The sequence below is a fragment of the Catharus ustulatus genome, chromosome 3 (genome assembly GCF_009819885.2).
Source record: "Catharus ustulatus isolate bCatUst1 chromosome 3, bCatUst1.pri.v2, whole genome shotgun sequence".
Taxonomy (NCBI): domain Eukaryota; kingdom Metazoa; phylum Chordata; class Aves; order Passeriformes; family Turdidae; genus Catharus; species Catharus ustulatus.
Window position 1 is genome coordinate 17,646,284 of NC_046223.1, and position 20,459 is coordinate 17,666,742.

A 20,459-nucleotide genomic window follows, 5' to 3' on the forward strand; every position below is an offset into this window, starting at 1 on the left:
CTACTGCTAGCTTACCTTCTGTACCAGAAATTCTCAAAGGGGTCACTTTCTTTGTCTGTTCCCATTTCTCTATAGTAAACCCCCCCCCCCCCAAAAAAAATAAAACGTTGATTGCTTAGTAAATATGCTTATAATATCTTATTTGAAAGTGAATTTACTGTATACATTGCCCATAAAACTTCTTAAAATATTGATGAAGAGGTTTGTTTGCAATTCTTATTATTCAGATCTGGGGCAGAGGGAAAGTAAAGACTCAAAAGAATAGTTTCATGAGTATTTGTCTTCAATTTATTTTCCTCAATACTTTGTTCTGAAGTTCTCATCAATATGTCAAAGTTAATAATCAGATTTAATTGCCCAGTAATCCTTGACATCACGTAGTCCAGTGATTGATTCCTCTTACGGGCATTGCTTTAATAATATATCTTTTGGTCCCAAAAGAAGGGAGCTTCCTAAAGTTGTTGTGAAAGCTTCTTTTCTTACTGTAATGGTTCAATGAAATGTTCTACTGTGGCTGAATTGGAAAGGAAGCACACGCTGTTGTAGCTTGTATCTGTGCTGGAAAAAAAATTTCAGTTTAATAAATCTTGGCTGTTGTTGAAAATTCTGTGCTCAGCAGGAATCCATGTTTCCTCAAGTTGTTTTCAAATTTTCTCCTAACTGCATTTTGAAAATTCTAAGCAGCTCTCCCCCTCCTTCCACGACTTAGACAAGGATTGTTGGGAAATATGGGCGGTGGAAAACTCAGGCTCATCCACACCCGAGTCAGTGCATTAATCTTCTGGGTAGTAATTGGTTTCAAATTGTCTTTGTTAGAAGGCATGTTGTACTGCCTTGCTTAACTGGAGCACAGGGCTTTCCAATAGCTCTAGGCTTCCCCTTTGACACAGTGTGTTCCTTCATTCCCAACACTGCGTTGTTTGGGTTTTTTCTGTCCTCTCTCTCCAGCTCTTCATCTGCAACAAAAGCAGGAGCAGGTGAAAATTATTTGTGTGAGAAGAAAGTATTGAATGTTAAACAGCTTCACATAAAATTAATATTTATATGTTTTAGCCTTGAGAAATTACGGCCTTCTTTCTTCTAAGTTGTTTATGTTAGTCCAGGTATATAACTGATACTGCAACTGCCAGGGATTTTTCTCACAGCATATTTGTAGATACAAGTAGAAGTTGCAAACTTTATCTTTTACTTAAACTATGAAAAATGCATTATTTATCTTTAGACAAAACAATACAATGCTTTGTGCATTTCTAAGGAGAGCTTTTAAAGCCATGTATAAATTCAGATCAAAGTATATAAAAGAACTCATATTTAGTGTTAGGAGTGGAAGTACTCAGAAGTGTCCACATATGTTCTCCTATGGAAGTTGGATTTTTTTAGCTTAACAATCACAGTTAATCTTTTCAGGGATGCCACTGCCTCAGCCACTATTCAAGGTGGGCCTGCTGAGGGAAGAAGTCAGAACCTATGAAGAGCAAGACCTTGCTTGTCCCTGGAGCTCTTATTTCAGTGCCATTATGGAGAATTAGATGTAAAACCCTGCTCAGTAGGAGTTAAGACATAGGAATAAGTTAGCTTCATTCAGTGCCTCCACTAGAACAGAAATTCCTGTACTGTTCATTCTGCCCATGAGCTTGGAAAGTGGCATCCCTGTTTGTTGTCTTGGGTTTGTGCCTCTGGGAAAGACAGCAGGTCGACCCAGCTGCCAGTTAATTAATTCATAATATTTTAGTAAAGAGTTGGAACAATTTCCCTGTCCCTTGTTTGATGTAGATTATGTAACTACAGTTTCTCTAAATAGTTTCCATGTATTTACTTATGTTAGCATAAATGAATGGCTTTAATAGGCTCCAAGTGACACTGTGTAATTTCAGGTCTTTGATCTGTGTTGCATCATTTGCTATCACTGTTCTTGCTCTTGTTTATCAAGCTGTTTTTGATGGCCTTGCTGGCAACAAAAATATTTCAGAGCTGAACATCTCAGTGTAGGCGAATATAGTTGTCTCTTCCCTGCCCAGATGAAAAATGTTACTTAACTCTGGAACATAAGAATATTCAATAGTCAATGCTCTTATTTTTAATGTTGGCATTTCTTTGTTTGACTTTGTACCTGTGTTTGTGATGTTTTTTCTTAACTTGAGCATGCCTTGCAGTCACACCTCAGGTGGAGTATTTTTCTTGAGACTGTTGTGTTTGAATGCAAAGTGTCTCAGTAAATAAAAGCATACTGTCCTTTGATTGTTAGAAAGTACTCTGAGAGTTTCAGCATCATGTTTACTTTCAGACAACATGGGAGAGAAACCTCAACCTGATGAGGAAGAGAGGGAAGTGGAATGTTGTAAGTAACTATTTTTGACAAGTCCGTAATTTATAATTTCCCCAGTAAAAATATCACTTCATCAATATGCATTGCAATGAACTTATTAAAAGCATTTGAAGAGCTGTGGTTGCATTTGAGAATCCTTCTACAAATGCAACTAGAAAGATGTGCTTGCTTCCTCACATACATCCTTAGTTAGTTACCCAGTTAGTTACTAATGAGCATGTTTTATACCTTGAAGTTAAGTTCTTGCTTGTTTCTGTGATAATACTGTGCTAATCAGAAAGAGCAAATTCTTTCCAGGAATTCTGTGTTTTTGTATAATCTTTTCCTGAAAGGTCAGGGCCCTTGGTAAAAGGGGAAGCACACACCAGGGTGTGTTCCTACTTGGAAATAACAGAAAATACTAGGTCTTCTAGATTCTGGTAGCAAAAGAGAAAAGGGAGAGAAAAATGAAGAAAAATCCTTAAAATGGATTGGTAGCTCATTAAATCTTTCTGGCCCTAAAGAAAAGCCTAGGTATGGCTGATGTTAAACATGTGTCATACTATAGGAGCTGCTGTGAGAAGATTCTTGATTTAGGTGTTTCTGGTAGCATGACCTACACAGCCAGATTTGGACAGATTTCCTTTTTTGGCTAAGATTTTATTTAGTGTAAAGATTGACTCCTTGCATTTCCTCTTTGATTCCTTTTTTATTGTTATTTATTTTAAGGGGGAGAGGGGATACCAAGAAATAGCCTTCTCTAGACTGTTACTATTTCTGCCTCGTCACCTGGTTCCTTTATCTTCCACATGATAGCTTTGGTGTAGGTCAGGGTATTTATCTTTTGGCCTCTCATTCTCTAGGTATGAGCAGTGTTGTTTTCTGAATGATCCAATTTTTTTTTCTATTGCTTCAGTGGCCTTTTAAAAGTCATTCTTTTCATTTCTTTCCCCAGTCACTTTTTCTAAGGCACTTTTGTACCAACATCAGTAATACCGAGTCAGAGCTTGGAAAGGGGATCACCTGGTCTGTAGTGATGCCTCAGATGTTGTTGAGAGGCTCTTTATCTGTAGCTCCTGCAGGCTTTCCTTCTTCCCCCCCTTTTTTCCTGATAGCTGTTGTTAAGCCAGAGCATTGCTCACATGTGTAAAATCTCTTAGTCCCTGAGTAGCTGTAATATGCTATTTCCCTGACTAGGTCACTTGCTGTTCTGTAATTATTTAATGGATACTTTGTTTTGGATTGACTAGGATCTATGTGTCTACCAAAAGCATCTGCAACTGCCAAATGTGTTTGCAGCTGACTTGAAGCTCATTCTTACTGTACATTGACTTGGTCTTTGTGATGGGAAATGCAGCACCTATAAAACCACTTCTAATTATTTTTATGAACTCCTTTCAGTTCTGGCAAACTTCATTAGAAACCAAGTTTCTGTTTCAAATGAGCTACTATTTTACATAATAAAAAGCTAAAAATCATGATCTTAGATATTGCTTTTTTTTTCTGCTTGTCTTCTGGCAGCTTAGTAAAGTATTGCATAAGTGCTGGCAGATAAACTTCCTTGGTTGTCTCACCACTGAATTACTTTATTTAGCTTCTTATGCTGGTAATTTGTTTTAGGCTAAAATGACCTTGATAAATGTTCATGCAAAACATTTTGTTACTCATTTGTCAATAGCCTTATTTCCTTTGCATCTAAATGCCAAAAAATTTACAAGTAAGAATCAAATTATTGCTTGTATCTTTGTAGGTGTTTGAGGGACCAAAGCCATTCAGCTTTAACAAGAAACATGAGTTGCTTTATTGTACTGTACTGATGAGACATTTTCTGGCTTTGAGAGCATTTAACTCTGAAGAAAAATGGTTTGCAGAATCAGATTCAGTAGTCCTGGAAGCAGAGGCAACATGTCTGCATGAGGCTGCTGATGTGAGAATCCCTGCTGAGCCACAGAGCTTCATTAGCACAGGTACAGATGGATGAACTCAGTTGTGCATCTTCCCGGGCACAGCCTGCATCCATGCACAGCACAGTACTGATGGTTTACACCCTGAAATGCTGTGCTAGAAATGGCTTTGAAGACCTCAGTCCGCCTGTGGGGACATCCCTTTGGAGTCCTGTCAGAAGAGAAAAGGTTCCCATTGTAGCTAATGGAAAGAGGAAATTACAGAGCTGAAGATGGTGTTAAAGCTACTCTTCTTAGCAGAGGTTTGTAATGCAATCCTAGAAATAGCCAGATATGTTGTTGACTGATCCTACTGGTGGGCTTTACAAACGAGATGTGAAAACTGCTGTCTGTAAGACTGAAAAACACAGCAAATCTTCATCTCTGACAGTAAGGTCCTGAAGCAGAAATACTGTTAGTTAATAGTGGGACAGTAGTTTGGCAGCTCATGGGTTTTGACTATGCTTTGGATATTGAACTACAGCAAAACATGAAATCCTGTTTTCAATATTATTATGTCCAGAAATGGAGCAAATGCAAATAAACTGTTTTCTGCTGCTTTCAGTGGGAATGAAACGTTTATAAATTTTCTGCAGAACTGCTGCATTTTTCTTCTTTTGCTTTGGAACCTGCCAGGTAACCCATCTATTGTTTGTTCTATGCTTACCTTGGAAAGCAGCCAGCCTGTAAGCACAGCTCACTTTTAAAGTTGTTATAACCCTCTGATACTTGCTGATGTGTAAGTACGCTTCAGAGTACTGTGTACTCCTGACACAAAGGCAGCTCTGCAAAATTTCAAGTTCTCAAATGGAATTTTCCAATTAAACGGCTAGAACATTTTTAGTGTTATTTGCAAATGTTTTTTTTCTTTGATATTTGTCTTGGAAGTAGATTTTTGAAAGCCTGAGGCGGTTGCAGAGACTCAGAGGCTTGGCAGAGTTGTATTCCATTGATAATAGTAATTTATCTTTATTATTATTTTTAAAAAAGTGACATAAATTTGTCTGTAGGTGCTCTTCTCCATCTCTCATCTAAATACTGTTGAGCCAGAAACTCTTCCATGATGGACAAATGAAGATAAGCGTCTAGTCTTTCTCTTCAGTCATTTAGTAATTCTGAGGGTAGATAAAATCCATAATCTGGTCTTGCAGCTGATTTTAGATGGAAACTCACTGACTTCAGTAAGTATGCTCTTGGGATTTTTAGCATGGGGCCTGCTGAGCTTCTACAGCATATAATGGGCTACTGAGAAAAGGAAAAAAGTAGTTTAACAATTGTTGTTGCTCTGTAGGTGATGACTGTCACAGTATAAAAGATGCTAAAAAAGAACAAAGCTGCATTGGGAAAGAAAAACAAATCACAATCAAATCCATTTGCAGCATACATTATAACTGGAAAAGAAGGAATTATTTGGTTTAATATATTCTGATTTTAAACTGAGAGAGGTTTTTGTAGGGGATGGTCACAAATACAGAACTCTCAATGGAACTTTTTCCAAGTTAGATACTTTGCTTAAGGCCTCTGAAAGTCTGCTTTTACATCCCCTCTCTTTATTTTCATAATTGCACTCTCTGAATAATATGATTTAACATAAGCTGTGATGCTCTTACTGTCCTGGTGGTAGTCACTGGGTTTCCTAGGCTGCATGAGTTTTGTTCATATGCCTTTCCTGTATTTCTTTTGAGTTATTAACCTGATGAGAAAATTCTGTCTTGATGAGGGCAAAAAACACCATTAGAAGTTTCATGGATATCTCCTTCTCTGAGAATGATTTTTAGTGCAGTGCCAGTGGTAGAGATTTAAAGATACTCCACTGAAATTACTAGTTTTCTGTTTGAGTAGCTGTTCTTCAGCATGAGGTCCTTTATTTCTGTTTCCCCACTGAGGATTTTATTGTGAAATAGATACTTCTGAAATTTTAAATGTCACCCTTTCCTACCAAAAATAGCTCTGAACTAAAGTGTTGGGGTGCTCTTATGCAGGGGGAAAGAAATTGATTTATTGTTTTGTTTGTAACATCTCCAATTACAAAGTGGGATATTTTATCTGTTTTTCATAATTTTCATTTGGATTTGTTATCCATCAGTGCTGGTCAGCTTTTTGGTCTGCTGTGGACTTTGAAAACCAAAAGAATCAGATTTGCCAGCTGTTGACCACAAGTAACTTTTTTGAAAAATAGACTGGGCCTCAAGCTGACTTGCAAGTTTTTTATAAAATCCTTATTAAACTCCTAAAACTGACACTGCTCCATGTTTATTGCAAGGTTATGTTGGTTTTTTGTTTGTTTGTTTCATATAAAGGCATGACGAGAGGAATACAGCAACTGTTTTTCATCTGCCAAACCTTTTCTTGATGACTTGTCAGCCAGGGCACTGTATTTATATTGGTTGTTGTTTAATACAAGTTTGTGGGGTCCCAGCAGCTTGATGGATAGTGCAGAGCACAACCCTATGCATGGAAAGCCATGAAGAAGTAATTCAGAATTATTTGTGTCTGTGCAATATGCATACCAAAAAAAAAAAAGAGGTAGCTTTTGGGAGTAAAAGCTCTTGTGCAGCTCCTCCTACAGCAAATTTGTCAATTCATCTAGATTTTCTGATTATAGTAAGGAATAAAAGCAAGCTAATTTTCCATAAATCATTGTTTGTTTGTTTTTTTTCAGGAAGCAGCTGTAGCTATTGCATGATACCCTCTTACAAATGGTTTCAAATACCTTAGCTCAGGCTTTCATTCAAGCTTTATTGGTCTAATGGTTGTCTGGAGCAACAGTGGAAATAGAACAGGTAAACAAGGGTGAAAAAGCATCAGACTGATTTGATGTCTATACCCTGACTGAATTACCTGCTTACAGCATCCAAAGGCTGTACTGCTAAGAATCTCAGCTAGCATTTTTGCGTTTGGGAAGACACAATTACTTGGAAGGGCAAATTTGATATTCTATTAATTTTTTATTGAATTATAATAGATTAAGTCTTGGCAAATAAAAAAAATAATAAATTGTAAGATGCAGTAATAATAATATTTTATTTGTAGTATTTACTGAAATTGCTCATTAAGTTTTGTACTTTTTATTTTGTGCATGTGTAAGCTAATATCTGCTATACTGTCCGGGGTGTGGCTTGTGATGATATTTAACTTTTATTGTCCTATATTGTTTTACTGTGCATTTCTCTTAAGTTTTTTGAATGCAAGAATTGTAGAAAAAGGAAGTAGTCTTAGTGGTCAAGTGCCCATTTCTTCACATATTTTTTCAGTGATAGTGGTCTGTGTCATATTTGAATGTTCCTTAAAATACTGAGAAGATCAGAAATAAAATGTATTTCGTAAAGAGTTCTGTGGAGACTGATGGAGCTTCCTGCCTGTGTTGCATGGATTTCTGATTAGAGTGACTATCTCTGCAATTAATAATTCAGCTTCCTCCTGCCATTCCTTGCCCTAGAACCTCTTCTATTTCTGCAGTTCTTTTAACTGAGGCACAAGTGAGAAGTTACATGATCAAAAAGATGGGATGAGTTGTAGATCTGGAAATACAACTGAGTAAGTCTACACTAACGTGCTGCGAGCAAGTTTCTTTTTAAATATGGTGCTATGTAAAAACTAGTTTCTTGCTCTGGGTGCAAGAATTCATAAAAATTTCCTTTGAAGTGCTGTTATAGAGGGTAGCTAGAAAATGTTCAAATAGAAAAGCCTGGTGATTTTGTTGGACTTGAAACATTCTGCTAGAATGTGTTATTTGCACTGCATCTTTGCTGGGCTGATGTTTTGTTGCTTGGGCACCTGCTCAGACCTCTATTTGCATCACTAAAGCTGAGAAGGGCTGTCAGTCTGCCTGCTCTCTGGTCTAGATGATTTTGTTTAGTAACCTAAAACAATAAACAAGTGAAAGTTTTGGTCGTTCGAGTAGTTGGCAAACTTAGTTGCCCTCTTGCTCATCTCCTGGAACTTCAATTCACGGCACCCAGATCAAAGGTTTTAAAAATTGTTGTAAAAATGGTATCTTCTAATTTGGAAATTATGTTTCTGAATGCAGAATTGAACATGACAGCTGGAATATCCAGCTCACCTGTTTCACTTGCCCTGCTTGGAGGAAATGCAAAAGTTAAGTCAGTTTGTAGTTAGACTTTCTTTGCAGTACTGTTAGTGAAGAGGCATCACTGGGTGCCTGAGTTTCTGCTTGATTTTAATTGAAGATGTTTACCTTTTCTACTGGTAATTGACTGGAAGAAGCATTAAATCCAGTGCCTAGTATTTCCCATTCAGGTTTGAAGACTAATGAACAGTTTTATTGCCCATGCTGATGGAATGGAAATGTGCTGACCAGTAATCAATCATACACTGTTGTTTTACTGGCACTGAAGAGCATTTCTTGTTTTTTTTTCAATGGTGTAATAAAACCTGATTTGCTCACTTTATAGTACTAAGTTCTTGAAAATTTCTCTTGTTATCAGGCAGCTGGCTCTGTTTGTCAGGTAGTGTTGCTCAATGCTATGCTGAGGTTACAATCTTGTTTTACATTGAGCCTGGAAGATGAATTGACCTGTTTGTACAAGCACTTTGAATTAGCTGGGAGCCGTTAAGGAAATGTGAATCAGGTGGTTGAGTCTTGACTGTGCTGAGACTTCTAGACCTTAAAGTTCAGAACTTTTTTGTTTTTTATCAGATAAACTTATTTTACATCCTTTGCCCATTTACAAGCCACAGAAGCAGTTGTGAAGAAAAGTTTTGTTGTATAGAACAGTCTGTTTAAAACCTTTTGAAATCATCATCACAACAAGCTGTGGTTTGTCTGTCATTTCAATTTCACCTTCAATAAAAGCATTTAGATGTTAAAACAAGGCAAAATCCAATCATGGGAGGGTACCTGTGCTTTATGTTACTATGTAAATGTTTTGTTTGTGTAGAATATCAAAATAATTTCAAGTAAATATTCTAATAAGAATTAAGTTTAAAAATATTTTGGGGAAGCTATTTTCTCCCCTTGTAGTCAAGAATTTTTCAAATTAACTGAAATAGAAAGCAAAATTGTATTTAAAGAATTATTGCTTCCAGTAACCTGGAGACAGAGCATGTTTTCCTTCTGCTATGGCAACAAGAACATGTGAAGTACAGTACCCCAATAACTTGGAGTTCTGCCACAAAATAAATGAAGAATTACAAGCCCAGTATGAGGGTGCTGTCTGTATCACTGTTTGCAGCTTTCAGTTTGAATTGTAAAATAATTTTGACTGTCTTCCCCCAGCTGTGACCCACATAACTAACGGAAAGTGGCTTTAAGATATGTAAAGGCCATCCTACATGCTAAGGGAGATGGTTGCCTTAGAAAGAAAGCTGTCAGCAGCAGTAAGAGAATACTTCTGTGCTTTGGAAATGCTTGCATCCTATTCCTGTTGAATCCTGTAGTTAGTTTTTTGGGTGCCTTATCTCTGACATGAGTCCGAACCCAAAGCGCGGCTTATAATCAGGTGGGGCTTATATATGGACAAAGAACGAAAAGTTGCTGTTTTAGTTTGGAGGACAGATGTCTGCTGAGAAAGGCAGGAACTTCTCTTTGAAATGGAGAATGTAAACCCCCTCTCTCCAAATTACTATAATTTTGAAATCAAGGGGCTTTCAGGCAAAGATATGGGAATTAGGAATAACAGTTCTTTTCTAGGGAAATTAAAATAGAAATACAGTACTACAAAGAAACAAACTCCAAACCCTGACAAAGTCAGAGTACAACCTGTCACCCCGTCAGACAGGGTGTTGGTAGCAGTCCCATTCCATGGTGGCTGCATCCTCCTGGAGTGACAGATGTGATTCAGTTGGAGCAGTGCTCCTGCAGAAGGTGCAGTTTCCCTCCGGAGGTCCAGTGGTGATGTGAAGAAATCCGGTTTTCCTCTGGAGTCCAGTGGAGAAAGGGGCTCCCTTAGTGTCCCAAAACCTCTGTTTTTATCTTGGTAAGAAATGTTGGGCTCTTCCCCCTGGCTGGAGCAACTTCCAATGGGATGCAGTAATTTTATCAGTCCCACAGTGGGACTCAATGGGCCATTAGCAGAAAATGACTCGCTGGAGGAAGGATGGGGTGTGAAATGATAAAGAACAGTGCCCTGCCTGGTTTCAATGGATGGCCCATTAGCCAAATATCTCCCACAGAGATAAGGATCACTGACCCCACCCTCAATAGATGGGGATAGAATAGATACCTTTTATCACACTCTGTATTGGAACCCAAGACAGTTGCTGACACCCAGACATGCGGCTTATAATCAGGTGCGGCTTATATTAATGAAATTACTGTACTCGTTCTTTGGCTGGTTTTTAATCTTGTTTTGAGGTTGCAGGCATGTATTTTGCATTGATTTTAGCTGTTACTTGTTGAATGCATGTGTTAGCTTTGGAATTGCTGACATATCTTAGAGACAGTTTGTTTCTGAGGTCGGTATTTAAGGGCTGAGGAGTGCAAAAGGATGAAAATAGTCAGTTCCTGCCTGTCTTTGGTGGTAGGTGTTTGGAATGGTGAATGGGTAGAACAGCCCAGGTGTGCAGAGCCTGGCCTGGCCCAGCTGTGTGCCAGCCCTACAAACTGTGTCCTCAACCCTTACAAACTTGTGCACTGCACTCCCAGTTGGATCTGCTGAAACTTTCTCCCTTTCTCTCCTTTGTTGTGGTGGAGGAAATTCAGAGACCAAGTCTGTCTGTTACTCTAGATAAATGTATGTGTAAAGATACATAATGTGTTATATAGAAGCACTAAGCAAAATGCAGTATTTATCACACTAAAAAATGTGGCTTTAAGAGTGATAAATAGCATCGATTGAAAACACACACGGTATCTTTTGTGTCTAGAAATAAACACCATGATGTTTAACTCAGTGGAATGCACTATAACTTATAATGTATACACTGGAATGTAAAAGAAAGTACTGCTTGGTGCTGGTTGAAGAAAAGGAAACTCAGAACTTCCTCAGGTCTTTTGCATAGCTCAGATACTTTCATCTGAAACAAACAAAATACAGCAAGATTTTTTTTTTTCCCATAAATCTTTAGTTGTATGTAACAATCTGAGGGAAGGACCAGTGTAAACTGTGAAAAGGACAGCCTCAAAATAAGTGACCCATATTGCTTTTCTAGGAGTCTAGAAGGATGACAGAGCACTGTCTCCTCTCATTAGCTCTGGGGGTGCCTGTGTGCAGCACTCAGGTGTTTGGAACTGGAGCGTGTCCTCCATCCCTGTTGTCTCAGCAGCCTTTTGGAGCCATGGTGTCTGTCTGGTAAATGTCACTGTGTCTGACTGATGGCTTTGAGAACCTCACAGAGGACCAGAGCAGCTGGCTAAAGCCTAACAAACGCCTGCTCTGTGTCTGCTGGTGGGTTTTACCTGTCTTAAAGGTTTTACCTGTCTTTACCTGTCTTCCCAGTTGTTTAGATACATTTGCTCCTCAAAAAATGCCTGTTTAGATCAAGTACATAGAATTTTAATTCTGTCTGCTGCTACCTTTTGCAGTATGTCTCAAATCTTAATGTCAAGAGAAGGCTTTTTCTTCTGGTCTTGCTGCAACTAATAATTCCCCCCCAACCTCCCTTTCTGTTGGTTCCTGTTCTTTTCTGGGCTTTTTTAATTTTTTTTTTTTTATTTATTTTTTTTTTTTTTATTTTGAGGTCTTCTGCCTTTATCTTGGCCTTCCTGCACAGAAGTTTGCAATAACAAATATACAAAGTCAGGTGGAACATTTCCTTCAGGACCTTATTCTTTAAGGATTCCTTAACGTGCAGAATTGATCCTATTGATCCTTGCATTGCATATGTGCAGATGGGGTTATTTAGCTCCTGCTTTTGGCAAAAGGAGAGAGATCTTTACTCCAGGATATAAATAATATATATTTGTTTGAATTCAAATTTCGTTGTATTAAAATCTTTCTGATACAGCTATCAGGAAACATTTATATTTAGTGTTGTTTTTTACTATTCTGCAGAAGTGAGTTAATACAGCTTCCTGTATATCCTTCTTGCATTAAAAATTTGCATGGCCTCTTGTCTCGGCCTTTCTCCAAATACCATACAGTTTAGGAAATAGTTTAAACCTAGAAGTATCTCAGAGTAGAGCTACTTTCTTGTTACTTGTCAACATGAAGTAACAGAAGCAAATTTCGTCTCCTAGCAACCCTAGCATTGCCATTTTTTGACTGTCAAATACTTTGCTGTGCAAACATCATTGCTATGGACATTGTACAAAAAATGCTTGAGATAAATCATGTATGTTATAATACACAAGGCTTAATGGATTGCTTTTCCATTGCTCATTTTAAAATTAAACCCACCAGCTTCCTGTTTTTCTTGTCCTGAAGTCCTGTCTTTCTGAGCTCTTATAATTTCTAAAATAACCTGTCAAGAGAAGGAATTCGGTAAAGTGACTAAAAAGTGACTTCTACTTAACCTTTGATTTTTATAAACAATTGGCTGAGTCCTAAATAGATGAAAACAGTCTATTTTTAGGGCCTAATTTAGAGAATTGATATTTCCACATTTGCTTTGTCATAGCTGGTAGTAGCTAAATTGTGAAAGCTTGTAACTGTTACAAATGCTTGGAGGATTGCTGAGTGTTCTGCCATAATGCACTAAGGAGCTCAGTGTACTGTACATTTCAATTTATAATAAGACAGTGTAGCTGATAGCACAGACACTGAAATATTTCAAGTCTAGACTATGCCTTAAAAAACACAGGCTATTGACTTTTTGGTACAGCAAGTTGGAAAATAACTGATAAGGGCACTTTGTTCGGCAGACTTCAAAAAGTGATGAGTTTTTCTAAGCCAGAGTGGGTCGGGAGGGTTCAGCCACTGCTTGCCTGCCTTGTTGGGGTGAAAAGGGAACTGGTGTTGGAAAGGGCTAGTGTGTCTTGCCAGGTTTGAGTGGTTTGTGAGGGACAGCCTTGTTAGATGGGGAAGATGAGTTTCTGCAGCGCTGTGTTTAGCAAGAAGAAATGGGATGGAGAAATAGAAGAGCAAAGTTTCCTGTCTTTTGGAAATGGTAATGTTAGTATTTCACCACAGACAAAGATAATGGCCAAAAAGTTTAATGTAGCTCATGTTCTCTTATATAGCCCTTTTGTACCTTTGGATAATAAAAATAGCTTGCTGAAGGTTTTTGAGTGGAACTACATATTGTAGTAATGGAAGGATATTATGATGCAGCTGATAGTTTTATGGCCCCTTTAATATCCCAATTCACCTTACAAATCACTGTGTTTGTAAAGTCCTTCTCTTACTGCTGCTGGGGAAGAAGAACATTTTGGTTGTGTTTACTTTTGTCCTGTGTTGTTAGCTGTGGAAAAAAGGAGGAATATAACCTCAGACTGGGCTTGCAGACTTGAAGAATTGCGTAATTACTTTCAGTTTGTCTCTCTAACGTAATGCCAACCGTGTTTTTCAGAGCCATGGTGTCATGGAAGGGGATGTACTTTGCACTTGCACTATTCTTGGGAAGTTTCTTTGGAAGTATATTCATGCTGGGCCCTTTTCTGCCTTTGATGTTTATCTCGCCAGCCTGGTACCGCTGGATCACCGACTGCATTGTGGCCACTTGGCTCACCCTCCCTGTGGTAAGTGGCACATAATCCAGCTCTGGGCAGTTGTCCATAATCCCACAATTTAGCTTGTTCACCAACACTTTGGATTTTATTTTAGAGTTTTTAAAGCTATTTATGCTTCTGTCTAAACAGGCCCCACTTACTGTCTGTAGAGACTTCGGGTTTAGCTCAGTGGTGTAAACTGTGTGCCTATTTACAGTCCCCCTCTTCTTTGACAGTTTAATTTATATATCAGGTATTGTTGTGTGTTCATTTTATGCTTGAAAAGGCCTTTTTGTGACATCTTCATCCAGTGTCAGTCAGATGCAGAGAGGAGTAGGTGAAACTCTAGTAAGCAGGAGGAAGTTGTGTTAGACTGTAAACTTCCTTAAGTGAGTTGTCATGTAAACTCTTTCATTGGAATGTGCTCCAAGTATTGTATTAGAAAAATTTTCCACTGTCTGGTACATTGTTGTCAACCTTCACCATTCTGTTACTTAATCCTTTTAGAATTTAGCCCTTGTAGTTGAATTAGATGTTTTCAGGTGAAAAAATAAGTGCTTCCCCTAGAAAGGAGGTATTCCTCACTTACAGTGCATCAGCTTTACAACTATATGAGTCTGGAAATCAATAACAAAGCTCTTCCCTGAATTGTTCCAAAGGAAAGGCAATGTGAATAGGATCTGTCTCTTCTTCTGTTCTCTAAAAGCTAGGGGGCTTTGTTCCTCTAGGCCATTACAGATTTGTTCAACTTTTTCTGAAGTAAAATGCCATATTGGTATGCAGAAGAATGTATCTTCTGGCATAGAGGAAGTTTTATCCTTATTGCATATCCAGTAGTTTCTCTTTTGCTGTTTCTGCCTTGTGAGTTTTAAAAGGGCCTCAACTGTTTCTTATTCTAAAACTTTTGTAGTTTTTATCATGACTAAATGTAGTGAAATTGGGAGGATCAATTTAATCACCAGTAAATGAAATTTATTTCTTGTAATGATGAAATTTAACTGAGTACTGATACTGTCACAAAATAACTCTTTCTCTGTTTGCCTTCAAATTTTTTATAATTTCAAACTCCCTAAAAGCTAATAGTGGTCTTTTCATCAATTAGGTGCCTGGGCTTTATAATTCTGGGTTATTAAAACTAGTTTGTGATAACTTTTTCAGTCTAAAAGTTTGATTTTTAACCCACACTAGAGCTAGACCAAAATAATTTTAATATCATTGTGAAAAGGATTCTGTCTTTTGAGAATCTTGGGGACTTAGGTTCAGGAAAGGAGTCTCAAAACCAACCATTTTGAAGCTCAGACCTTGTCCACCTTAGTTTTCTATCCTTACACTCACTGCATTCTCATTCAGGAGAAACAGGTTCTTGGTTTGTGTCTCCAAACAATAAAGTGCTTTTGTACCAGTTGGACTCCAGCAGGGAAACTCTGACCCTGACCTCTGTGTTGTAAGAAATTTTCACCTTCCTCACTCTGTCACATTTTGCTTCCTTTCTAGGAGAGTCAGCAGGGGACAGTGAGGTGGGTTTAGTTTAGTTTAGTTTGGCTTGTACTAAGCACACACAGAGTTGGCAGAAATATGAACAGAAGTTGTTTCACTTTCTGGATCTCTGTTTAAATCCCCAGTGTTTGTTCTTTTTGAGGAAGAATGAGAAGAGAGGGTAAGGAGGTAATTTGAAGGCCTTTTTAAGGCCTGTAGAGGTTCTATGGTATTTTGCTGGTTTTCTGGTCTTTTTCTGTGCTGACTGGGTTGGACAGTGTGCTGTCAGTGACCCTGACCTTAGGGGCAATATATATTTGTGCAGCCAGTCTTTCCTTACATTACCTACCAAGTTATAGTCCATAGTGACTCACTTTTTTACTTCATGATAACATTCCTGGAAAACCAGGGTAAGGTAAGTATAATGCAGTGATGGGAATAGAGTGCTATTTAAGAAGTGCTGCTCAGTTGTTGTTTCCTCTTCCATTAGACAGCTATTCCTGCAGAAAAGCTGGCTGCTTTATTAGAAAGCAGAAGTTTGTTTACCAGTTGTAATGTGAGTGAATAAGTGAAATTATATAATTCAAATTAATTTTTATTGCTAATGGGGTGGTGCTTTTCTTCTGGGAGTAAAGCCATAATACTGAGATACTATTTCTAGGCCTTGCTGGAAATGGTGTGTGGTGCCAAGGTGGTTGTCACTGGAGATGGATTTGTTCCTGGAGAAAGGAGTGTCATTATCATGAACCATCGCACACGAATGGACTGGATGTTCCTGTGGAACTGCCTGCTGCGATACAGCTACCTCAGACTTGAAAAAATCTGTCTCAAATCCAGTCTCAAAAGCATTCCGGGATTTGGTATGTTGCTAAACCCTTTAATTTGAAAAGAAAGTATGTTTAAATTATATCCAGCGCAGTTCATAACTTGCTAAATGACATAGGTTTAAATTCTGTTTCAGTGTTTAAAAAAGCACTTGTAAAATATGTGGCATGTGGACAAATTAAACCATAAATCTCCTGAGGACACCTGGACTACATGCCTAAGCATGTCTTTTTTAAGATACTACATGTGCTGCTGTTTCTTGTAGGTAAATATACTTCTGCTTTACATACCAAAAGCATTTTTCAGGATGATGAAAAATGATTTTCAAAGTCTCTTTCAGCATTGTGGTTTGGGTGCTATTTCACCCCACATTCCAAATACTCTCATCAAGCTTTCTTCATTATCTGATGTATACTATTGTGAAAATGAAAAAAAAAAGCTCTGTAGGCAATTGCAAAGTTAATGGTTCATTTTAATAACTAATTTTAAATTGAACTCGGCTATGCAAAATATTCTGTGCAGGATATGAAATCATCAGGATTTATAGTGATGTAGGCTGGAAAGAGATCTGAGTTGCTTGTATTCAGAGAAATTGTTTCAGATAATCCAAAAATTGTTGCACAAATGGTTTCTGAATAAATAGGCAGACTTATCTGAAATACAAGCAACTCTGCATTTTATTTATCTCTTAGATTTATTTGCTGTTTTATACAAAACTAGCTTGGGCAGGATATGCGTCAACTTTATGATGTCGAAAGAGTAACCTTATTTATGGTTGCTTTTTGTCAGGCCATTTATCTGAACAGATAATTTTGGCAAGATTCCATCCTGAGGAGCTCTCCTACTGTTGCATTAGATTGCATTGACTGGTGCATTGTGTTGCATTCAGTACTCTTTAAGTAACAGTAGCAACAGGGCAATGTGCTTTTTTTTCCTTAACAACCACATATTAAGGTCACTTTTAGTTGACAAAGGACAAATCTCTTATAATGTGGCAGGAAATGAGAAAATACATATTAGATATCTTCATTATACAGCAGAGATGTTTTGAAATCTTGGAATCAGCTGCATATGCAACTTTTTATAGCAGTGATGGAAGATGAAATCAGGAGTATCATGGGGAAGATTCAAAGATTTCTCTCTTCAAAAATATGTTTTGTTATTAAAAAAGCAAAAAACCCAAAAACCATATGTGTGTGTCCCTGTCAATGCTTTTAATGAAATTGGAAGGTAGCTCCAGGAGCTTAGGTGCTAAGCTGTGCTTGGTGAAATTTGGTTCCTGAAAGGGTGTTAGAAGTCGTTTATAGATTGATTTTTTAAATTATTTTTTTTTTAATTCAATTCTCAGTTTTCTGCATAAACTGAGCAGATCTAACAGATTTGTTCAGTGGGCTCGGGCAGATGGATCTATGTCAGGTCAATATTAGCAGACTGTGATGCCATCTTTGTTCTGATGTAGCAGCAGCTTATGCCACTAACAGAATTCTGGGCTCATCCTCCACTTTGTGATGTAGAAGTGACACATACAGACATTTGCTCCTGTTGTTTCTGTTACAGGGTGACAGTTTCTGGTGGCAGAGCTGACGCCCGGTTCTGTAGTGTTATAAACCACTATTTTTATGCCAGGTCCCCAAAAATTCACCACAGTATGTGGACTTTGAGGATTTTAGTTGCAATTTTGTGAATTATAGCTTATTTTTCAGTGAACTGTTAGTGTTGGGTTATTAATCACAGAAGGGAAGTTCAACTAAACTGCATCCTTCACTGGAGCCATGATTTGATGTCCTAAAAATTCTGAAAGATAAGCTTCTGTTTTATCATAGTGTATCTGAAAGGAGGCCTTAGAAGGGCATATCTCTATGTTCAGTCAGGCTGCATTTTGGGTGGCATTTCTTGCCAAAATGAAGTATTCTGTATATCTGTGTAATTAGGGGATTGTTGGAAAGTGAGACTCCTGGATTTAATGAAGATTGATGGAAAAAGATGAATCTGTATGAAGTTTGCTGGGGCAGGATCACTGCAGAGAATGGTGTCTAAACCCTAAATCTCATGTGACAGTAGAATTTCTCCCACTTATTGTTCTAGAGCATGCTGTGTTATATGATAGACCCTTAATAAGTGTTTATTCAGGTTTTGGGTTTGTTTTTTGCATCCTGTGGTTTTTAACTAAATGTTTTATTATAGAAGCTTGTAAAAGCCAGAAGATCACTTGGAAATCAACCAGATAATTTCAGTGCACTCCATCTGTAATTGATACTTTAGATGTTAATCATTTAAGGTATAATATTTGTGATAATTCAATGAGCTACTTTGATCATGTCTTTCAGTTTTATCTTTTCATGTGTTTATATGGATTAGTTGTACATAGTCAGATGTATAGGATTAGGGAAGTTTGGTACACTGCCTAAATGCAACTTCTAATAGATCTTAATCTAGTGATAATCATACTTTGAATTTCAGAAATATTTGAGTGAATATACCATATTTCTTTCGATGCAATTTTGTGGTGATCTTTCAAATGCTTTTTTTTTTTTTTGAGCAAGCATTAAATTTAAAATTATGTTTAAGATAAGGTTTGTAATGCAAACCTTCCATATCCATGTTTCTGAAAGCCTTGCTGTATTCAGCACAGCACTTTTGTTTTGATAAGTAGTTTCCCATTTGGGTGTAAAAATAGGTCTGTGAGAGATTATGCTCTTTCCAGTGGCATATATGATAGGTGAAGGCCAAAGCTGGGAATGGAAATAGATCCAGAGTTCTTGTGGTCCCCTTTGTAGGTTAAAAGTGTAAAGGTATCAGATTTAATGAGCCTGTATTACAACTAGGCAGTTATTTTTTAGTTAATTAAAATTAAAATGGGAAGATTCACTATTTCAAGCAGACACATTGAGTCATTTATCTAGTTCTTAAGTTATTAATTCCTTGCATTCCAGTGTATGAAAAAAACCTTAAAATTGATTAAAGGTGAGCTTTGAAAAAAGTCCAAGGAAAAACAGATGGTCCTTTCTTCCTGGAACTTTAGCTTTGGCTTGATGAATTGTGTGCAGTAAAGTTTTCAAAAAGAGATATTACGTTTCAGTAATCTCAATTTCAGAAACATTCTTGCAGCATTTCAGTGCATCTTGCCAAAGCTGGCGTCTGGAGGGAGCACTAGTGTGCTCTTGGCTGTTGCTGCAGTTTCTCATCTGACATCATCAGAAGCTACTGACACATTCTGCAGTATCAGTTTTCAAGGAGAATTTCTAATGGCATTGACAGTTTCCTGCATGGTCTGACTTGATAGGATTTCTCTACAGTACTTGTAATAGATAGGAGCAATTAATATTCTCATCTATTCTCAATTAATTAGGAGTAGTTGGGGAAGGGATACAGATTGTGGTGCTGTCATGTTCACAATGTGCTGTGGAACACATACTGTTCCATACAAGGAACACACAAGATAGTGTGAGATGACCGGATAGTGACTAGGAAATGGTTTTAATATTTTTCTTAATAGTTTCATTTGTGAAAGTTGTCTTGTGATAATCAGTAAGACTTCACTGAGAAGAGTTAGGTGTTTTAATGATGGACAGTTTGAATGTGTTGGATGAGCTTACAGCAATATTTGAATTTTAATGGTTAAATATGCCTCAACATATATGGGAAAAATAAATTGAAATTTGGATTTAATTTGAGCACTATGAGATCAATATATAAAAAAGTGAGAGAGGGTAACCAGAGGGACAAATGTCAGTGCATGGCTGCCGCATGAGATAATATTAATTCTGGTTTTGCTCAGTGCAGATGGAAAAGATAAATACCATTCTAATTCAGTGTAAAAATGTAAAGTATGCAGGTGTTGCAGGCGCCACTGATGGACATATCTTGAAGACTTCCCTGTTTTGAAAAGGTTCACTAAGGCTGCTAAAGGAGGGAATTATAGTTGAAGCAGACTGGGACAGGAACAGGTAAGGAAAGGAGAAGATGACAAAGGAAGAGGAGAATAAACAAAGCTGACAAGCCTGGAGTAGTTAGGAGCAGAGATAACTGAGTAGCTCTGTCCAGATCTTCACCTCTGGATTCAAGTTATTCTGTGGCTAGCACTGCTCTCAGAGAAGATTGCAAGACATAGGAGCTTTTTAGTCATTTTTCCCTCATCTGTTCCCTCACGTGTTGTAGCTCTTAAATGCTCAAGTTAAGTGCCAGGGGATAAAAAAAAGGACGTTTGCTCTATTTCAGCACTGTGCTTAGCCCCACCAATCTTCTGCTACACGTCAGTTGATCCATTATAGCTGTCCAAGTGTGCGAGCCTCGCCTGAAGCAAGCTCAAAGTAATTTGAGTCATCTTGCTTTTCAATGAAGCAGGGCAAAACAACTCAAA

The 20,459-nt window shown here is 37.7% G+C and overlaps 1 protein-coding gene across 3 annotated transcripts in view; it reads left to right on the forward strand.

Annotated features, from left to right (window-relative positions):
- Positions 1-20,459, forward strand: part of LCLAT1 (lysocardiolipin acyltransferase 1) — a 112,339-nt gene that overhangs the window by 23,965 nt on the left and 67,915 nt on the right. Inside the window, exons 1-3 of one of the 3 annotated variants that reach the window (XM_033055875.2) lie at positions 6,915-7,031; positions 13,660-13,828; positions 15,936-16,134. In XM_033055875.2, coding sequence (XP_032911766.1) covers positions 13,664-13,828; positions 15,936-16,134 — 364 coding nt within the window. In that variant the 5' untranslated portion in view covers positions 6,915-7,031; positions 13,660-13,663. Of the gene's footprint in view, positions 1-6,914; positions 7,032-7,726; positions 7,786-13,659; positions 13,829-15,935; positions 16,135-20,459 lie in introns of those variants that run through there. The other 2 variants (XM_033055872.2, XM_033055874.2) reach the window with 2 other exon arrangements.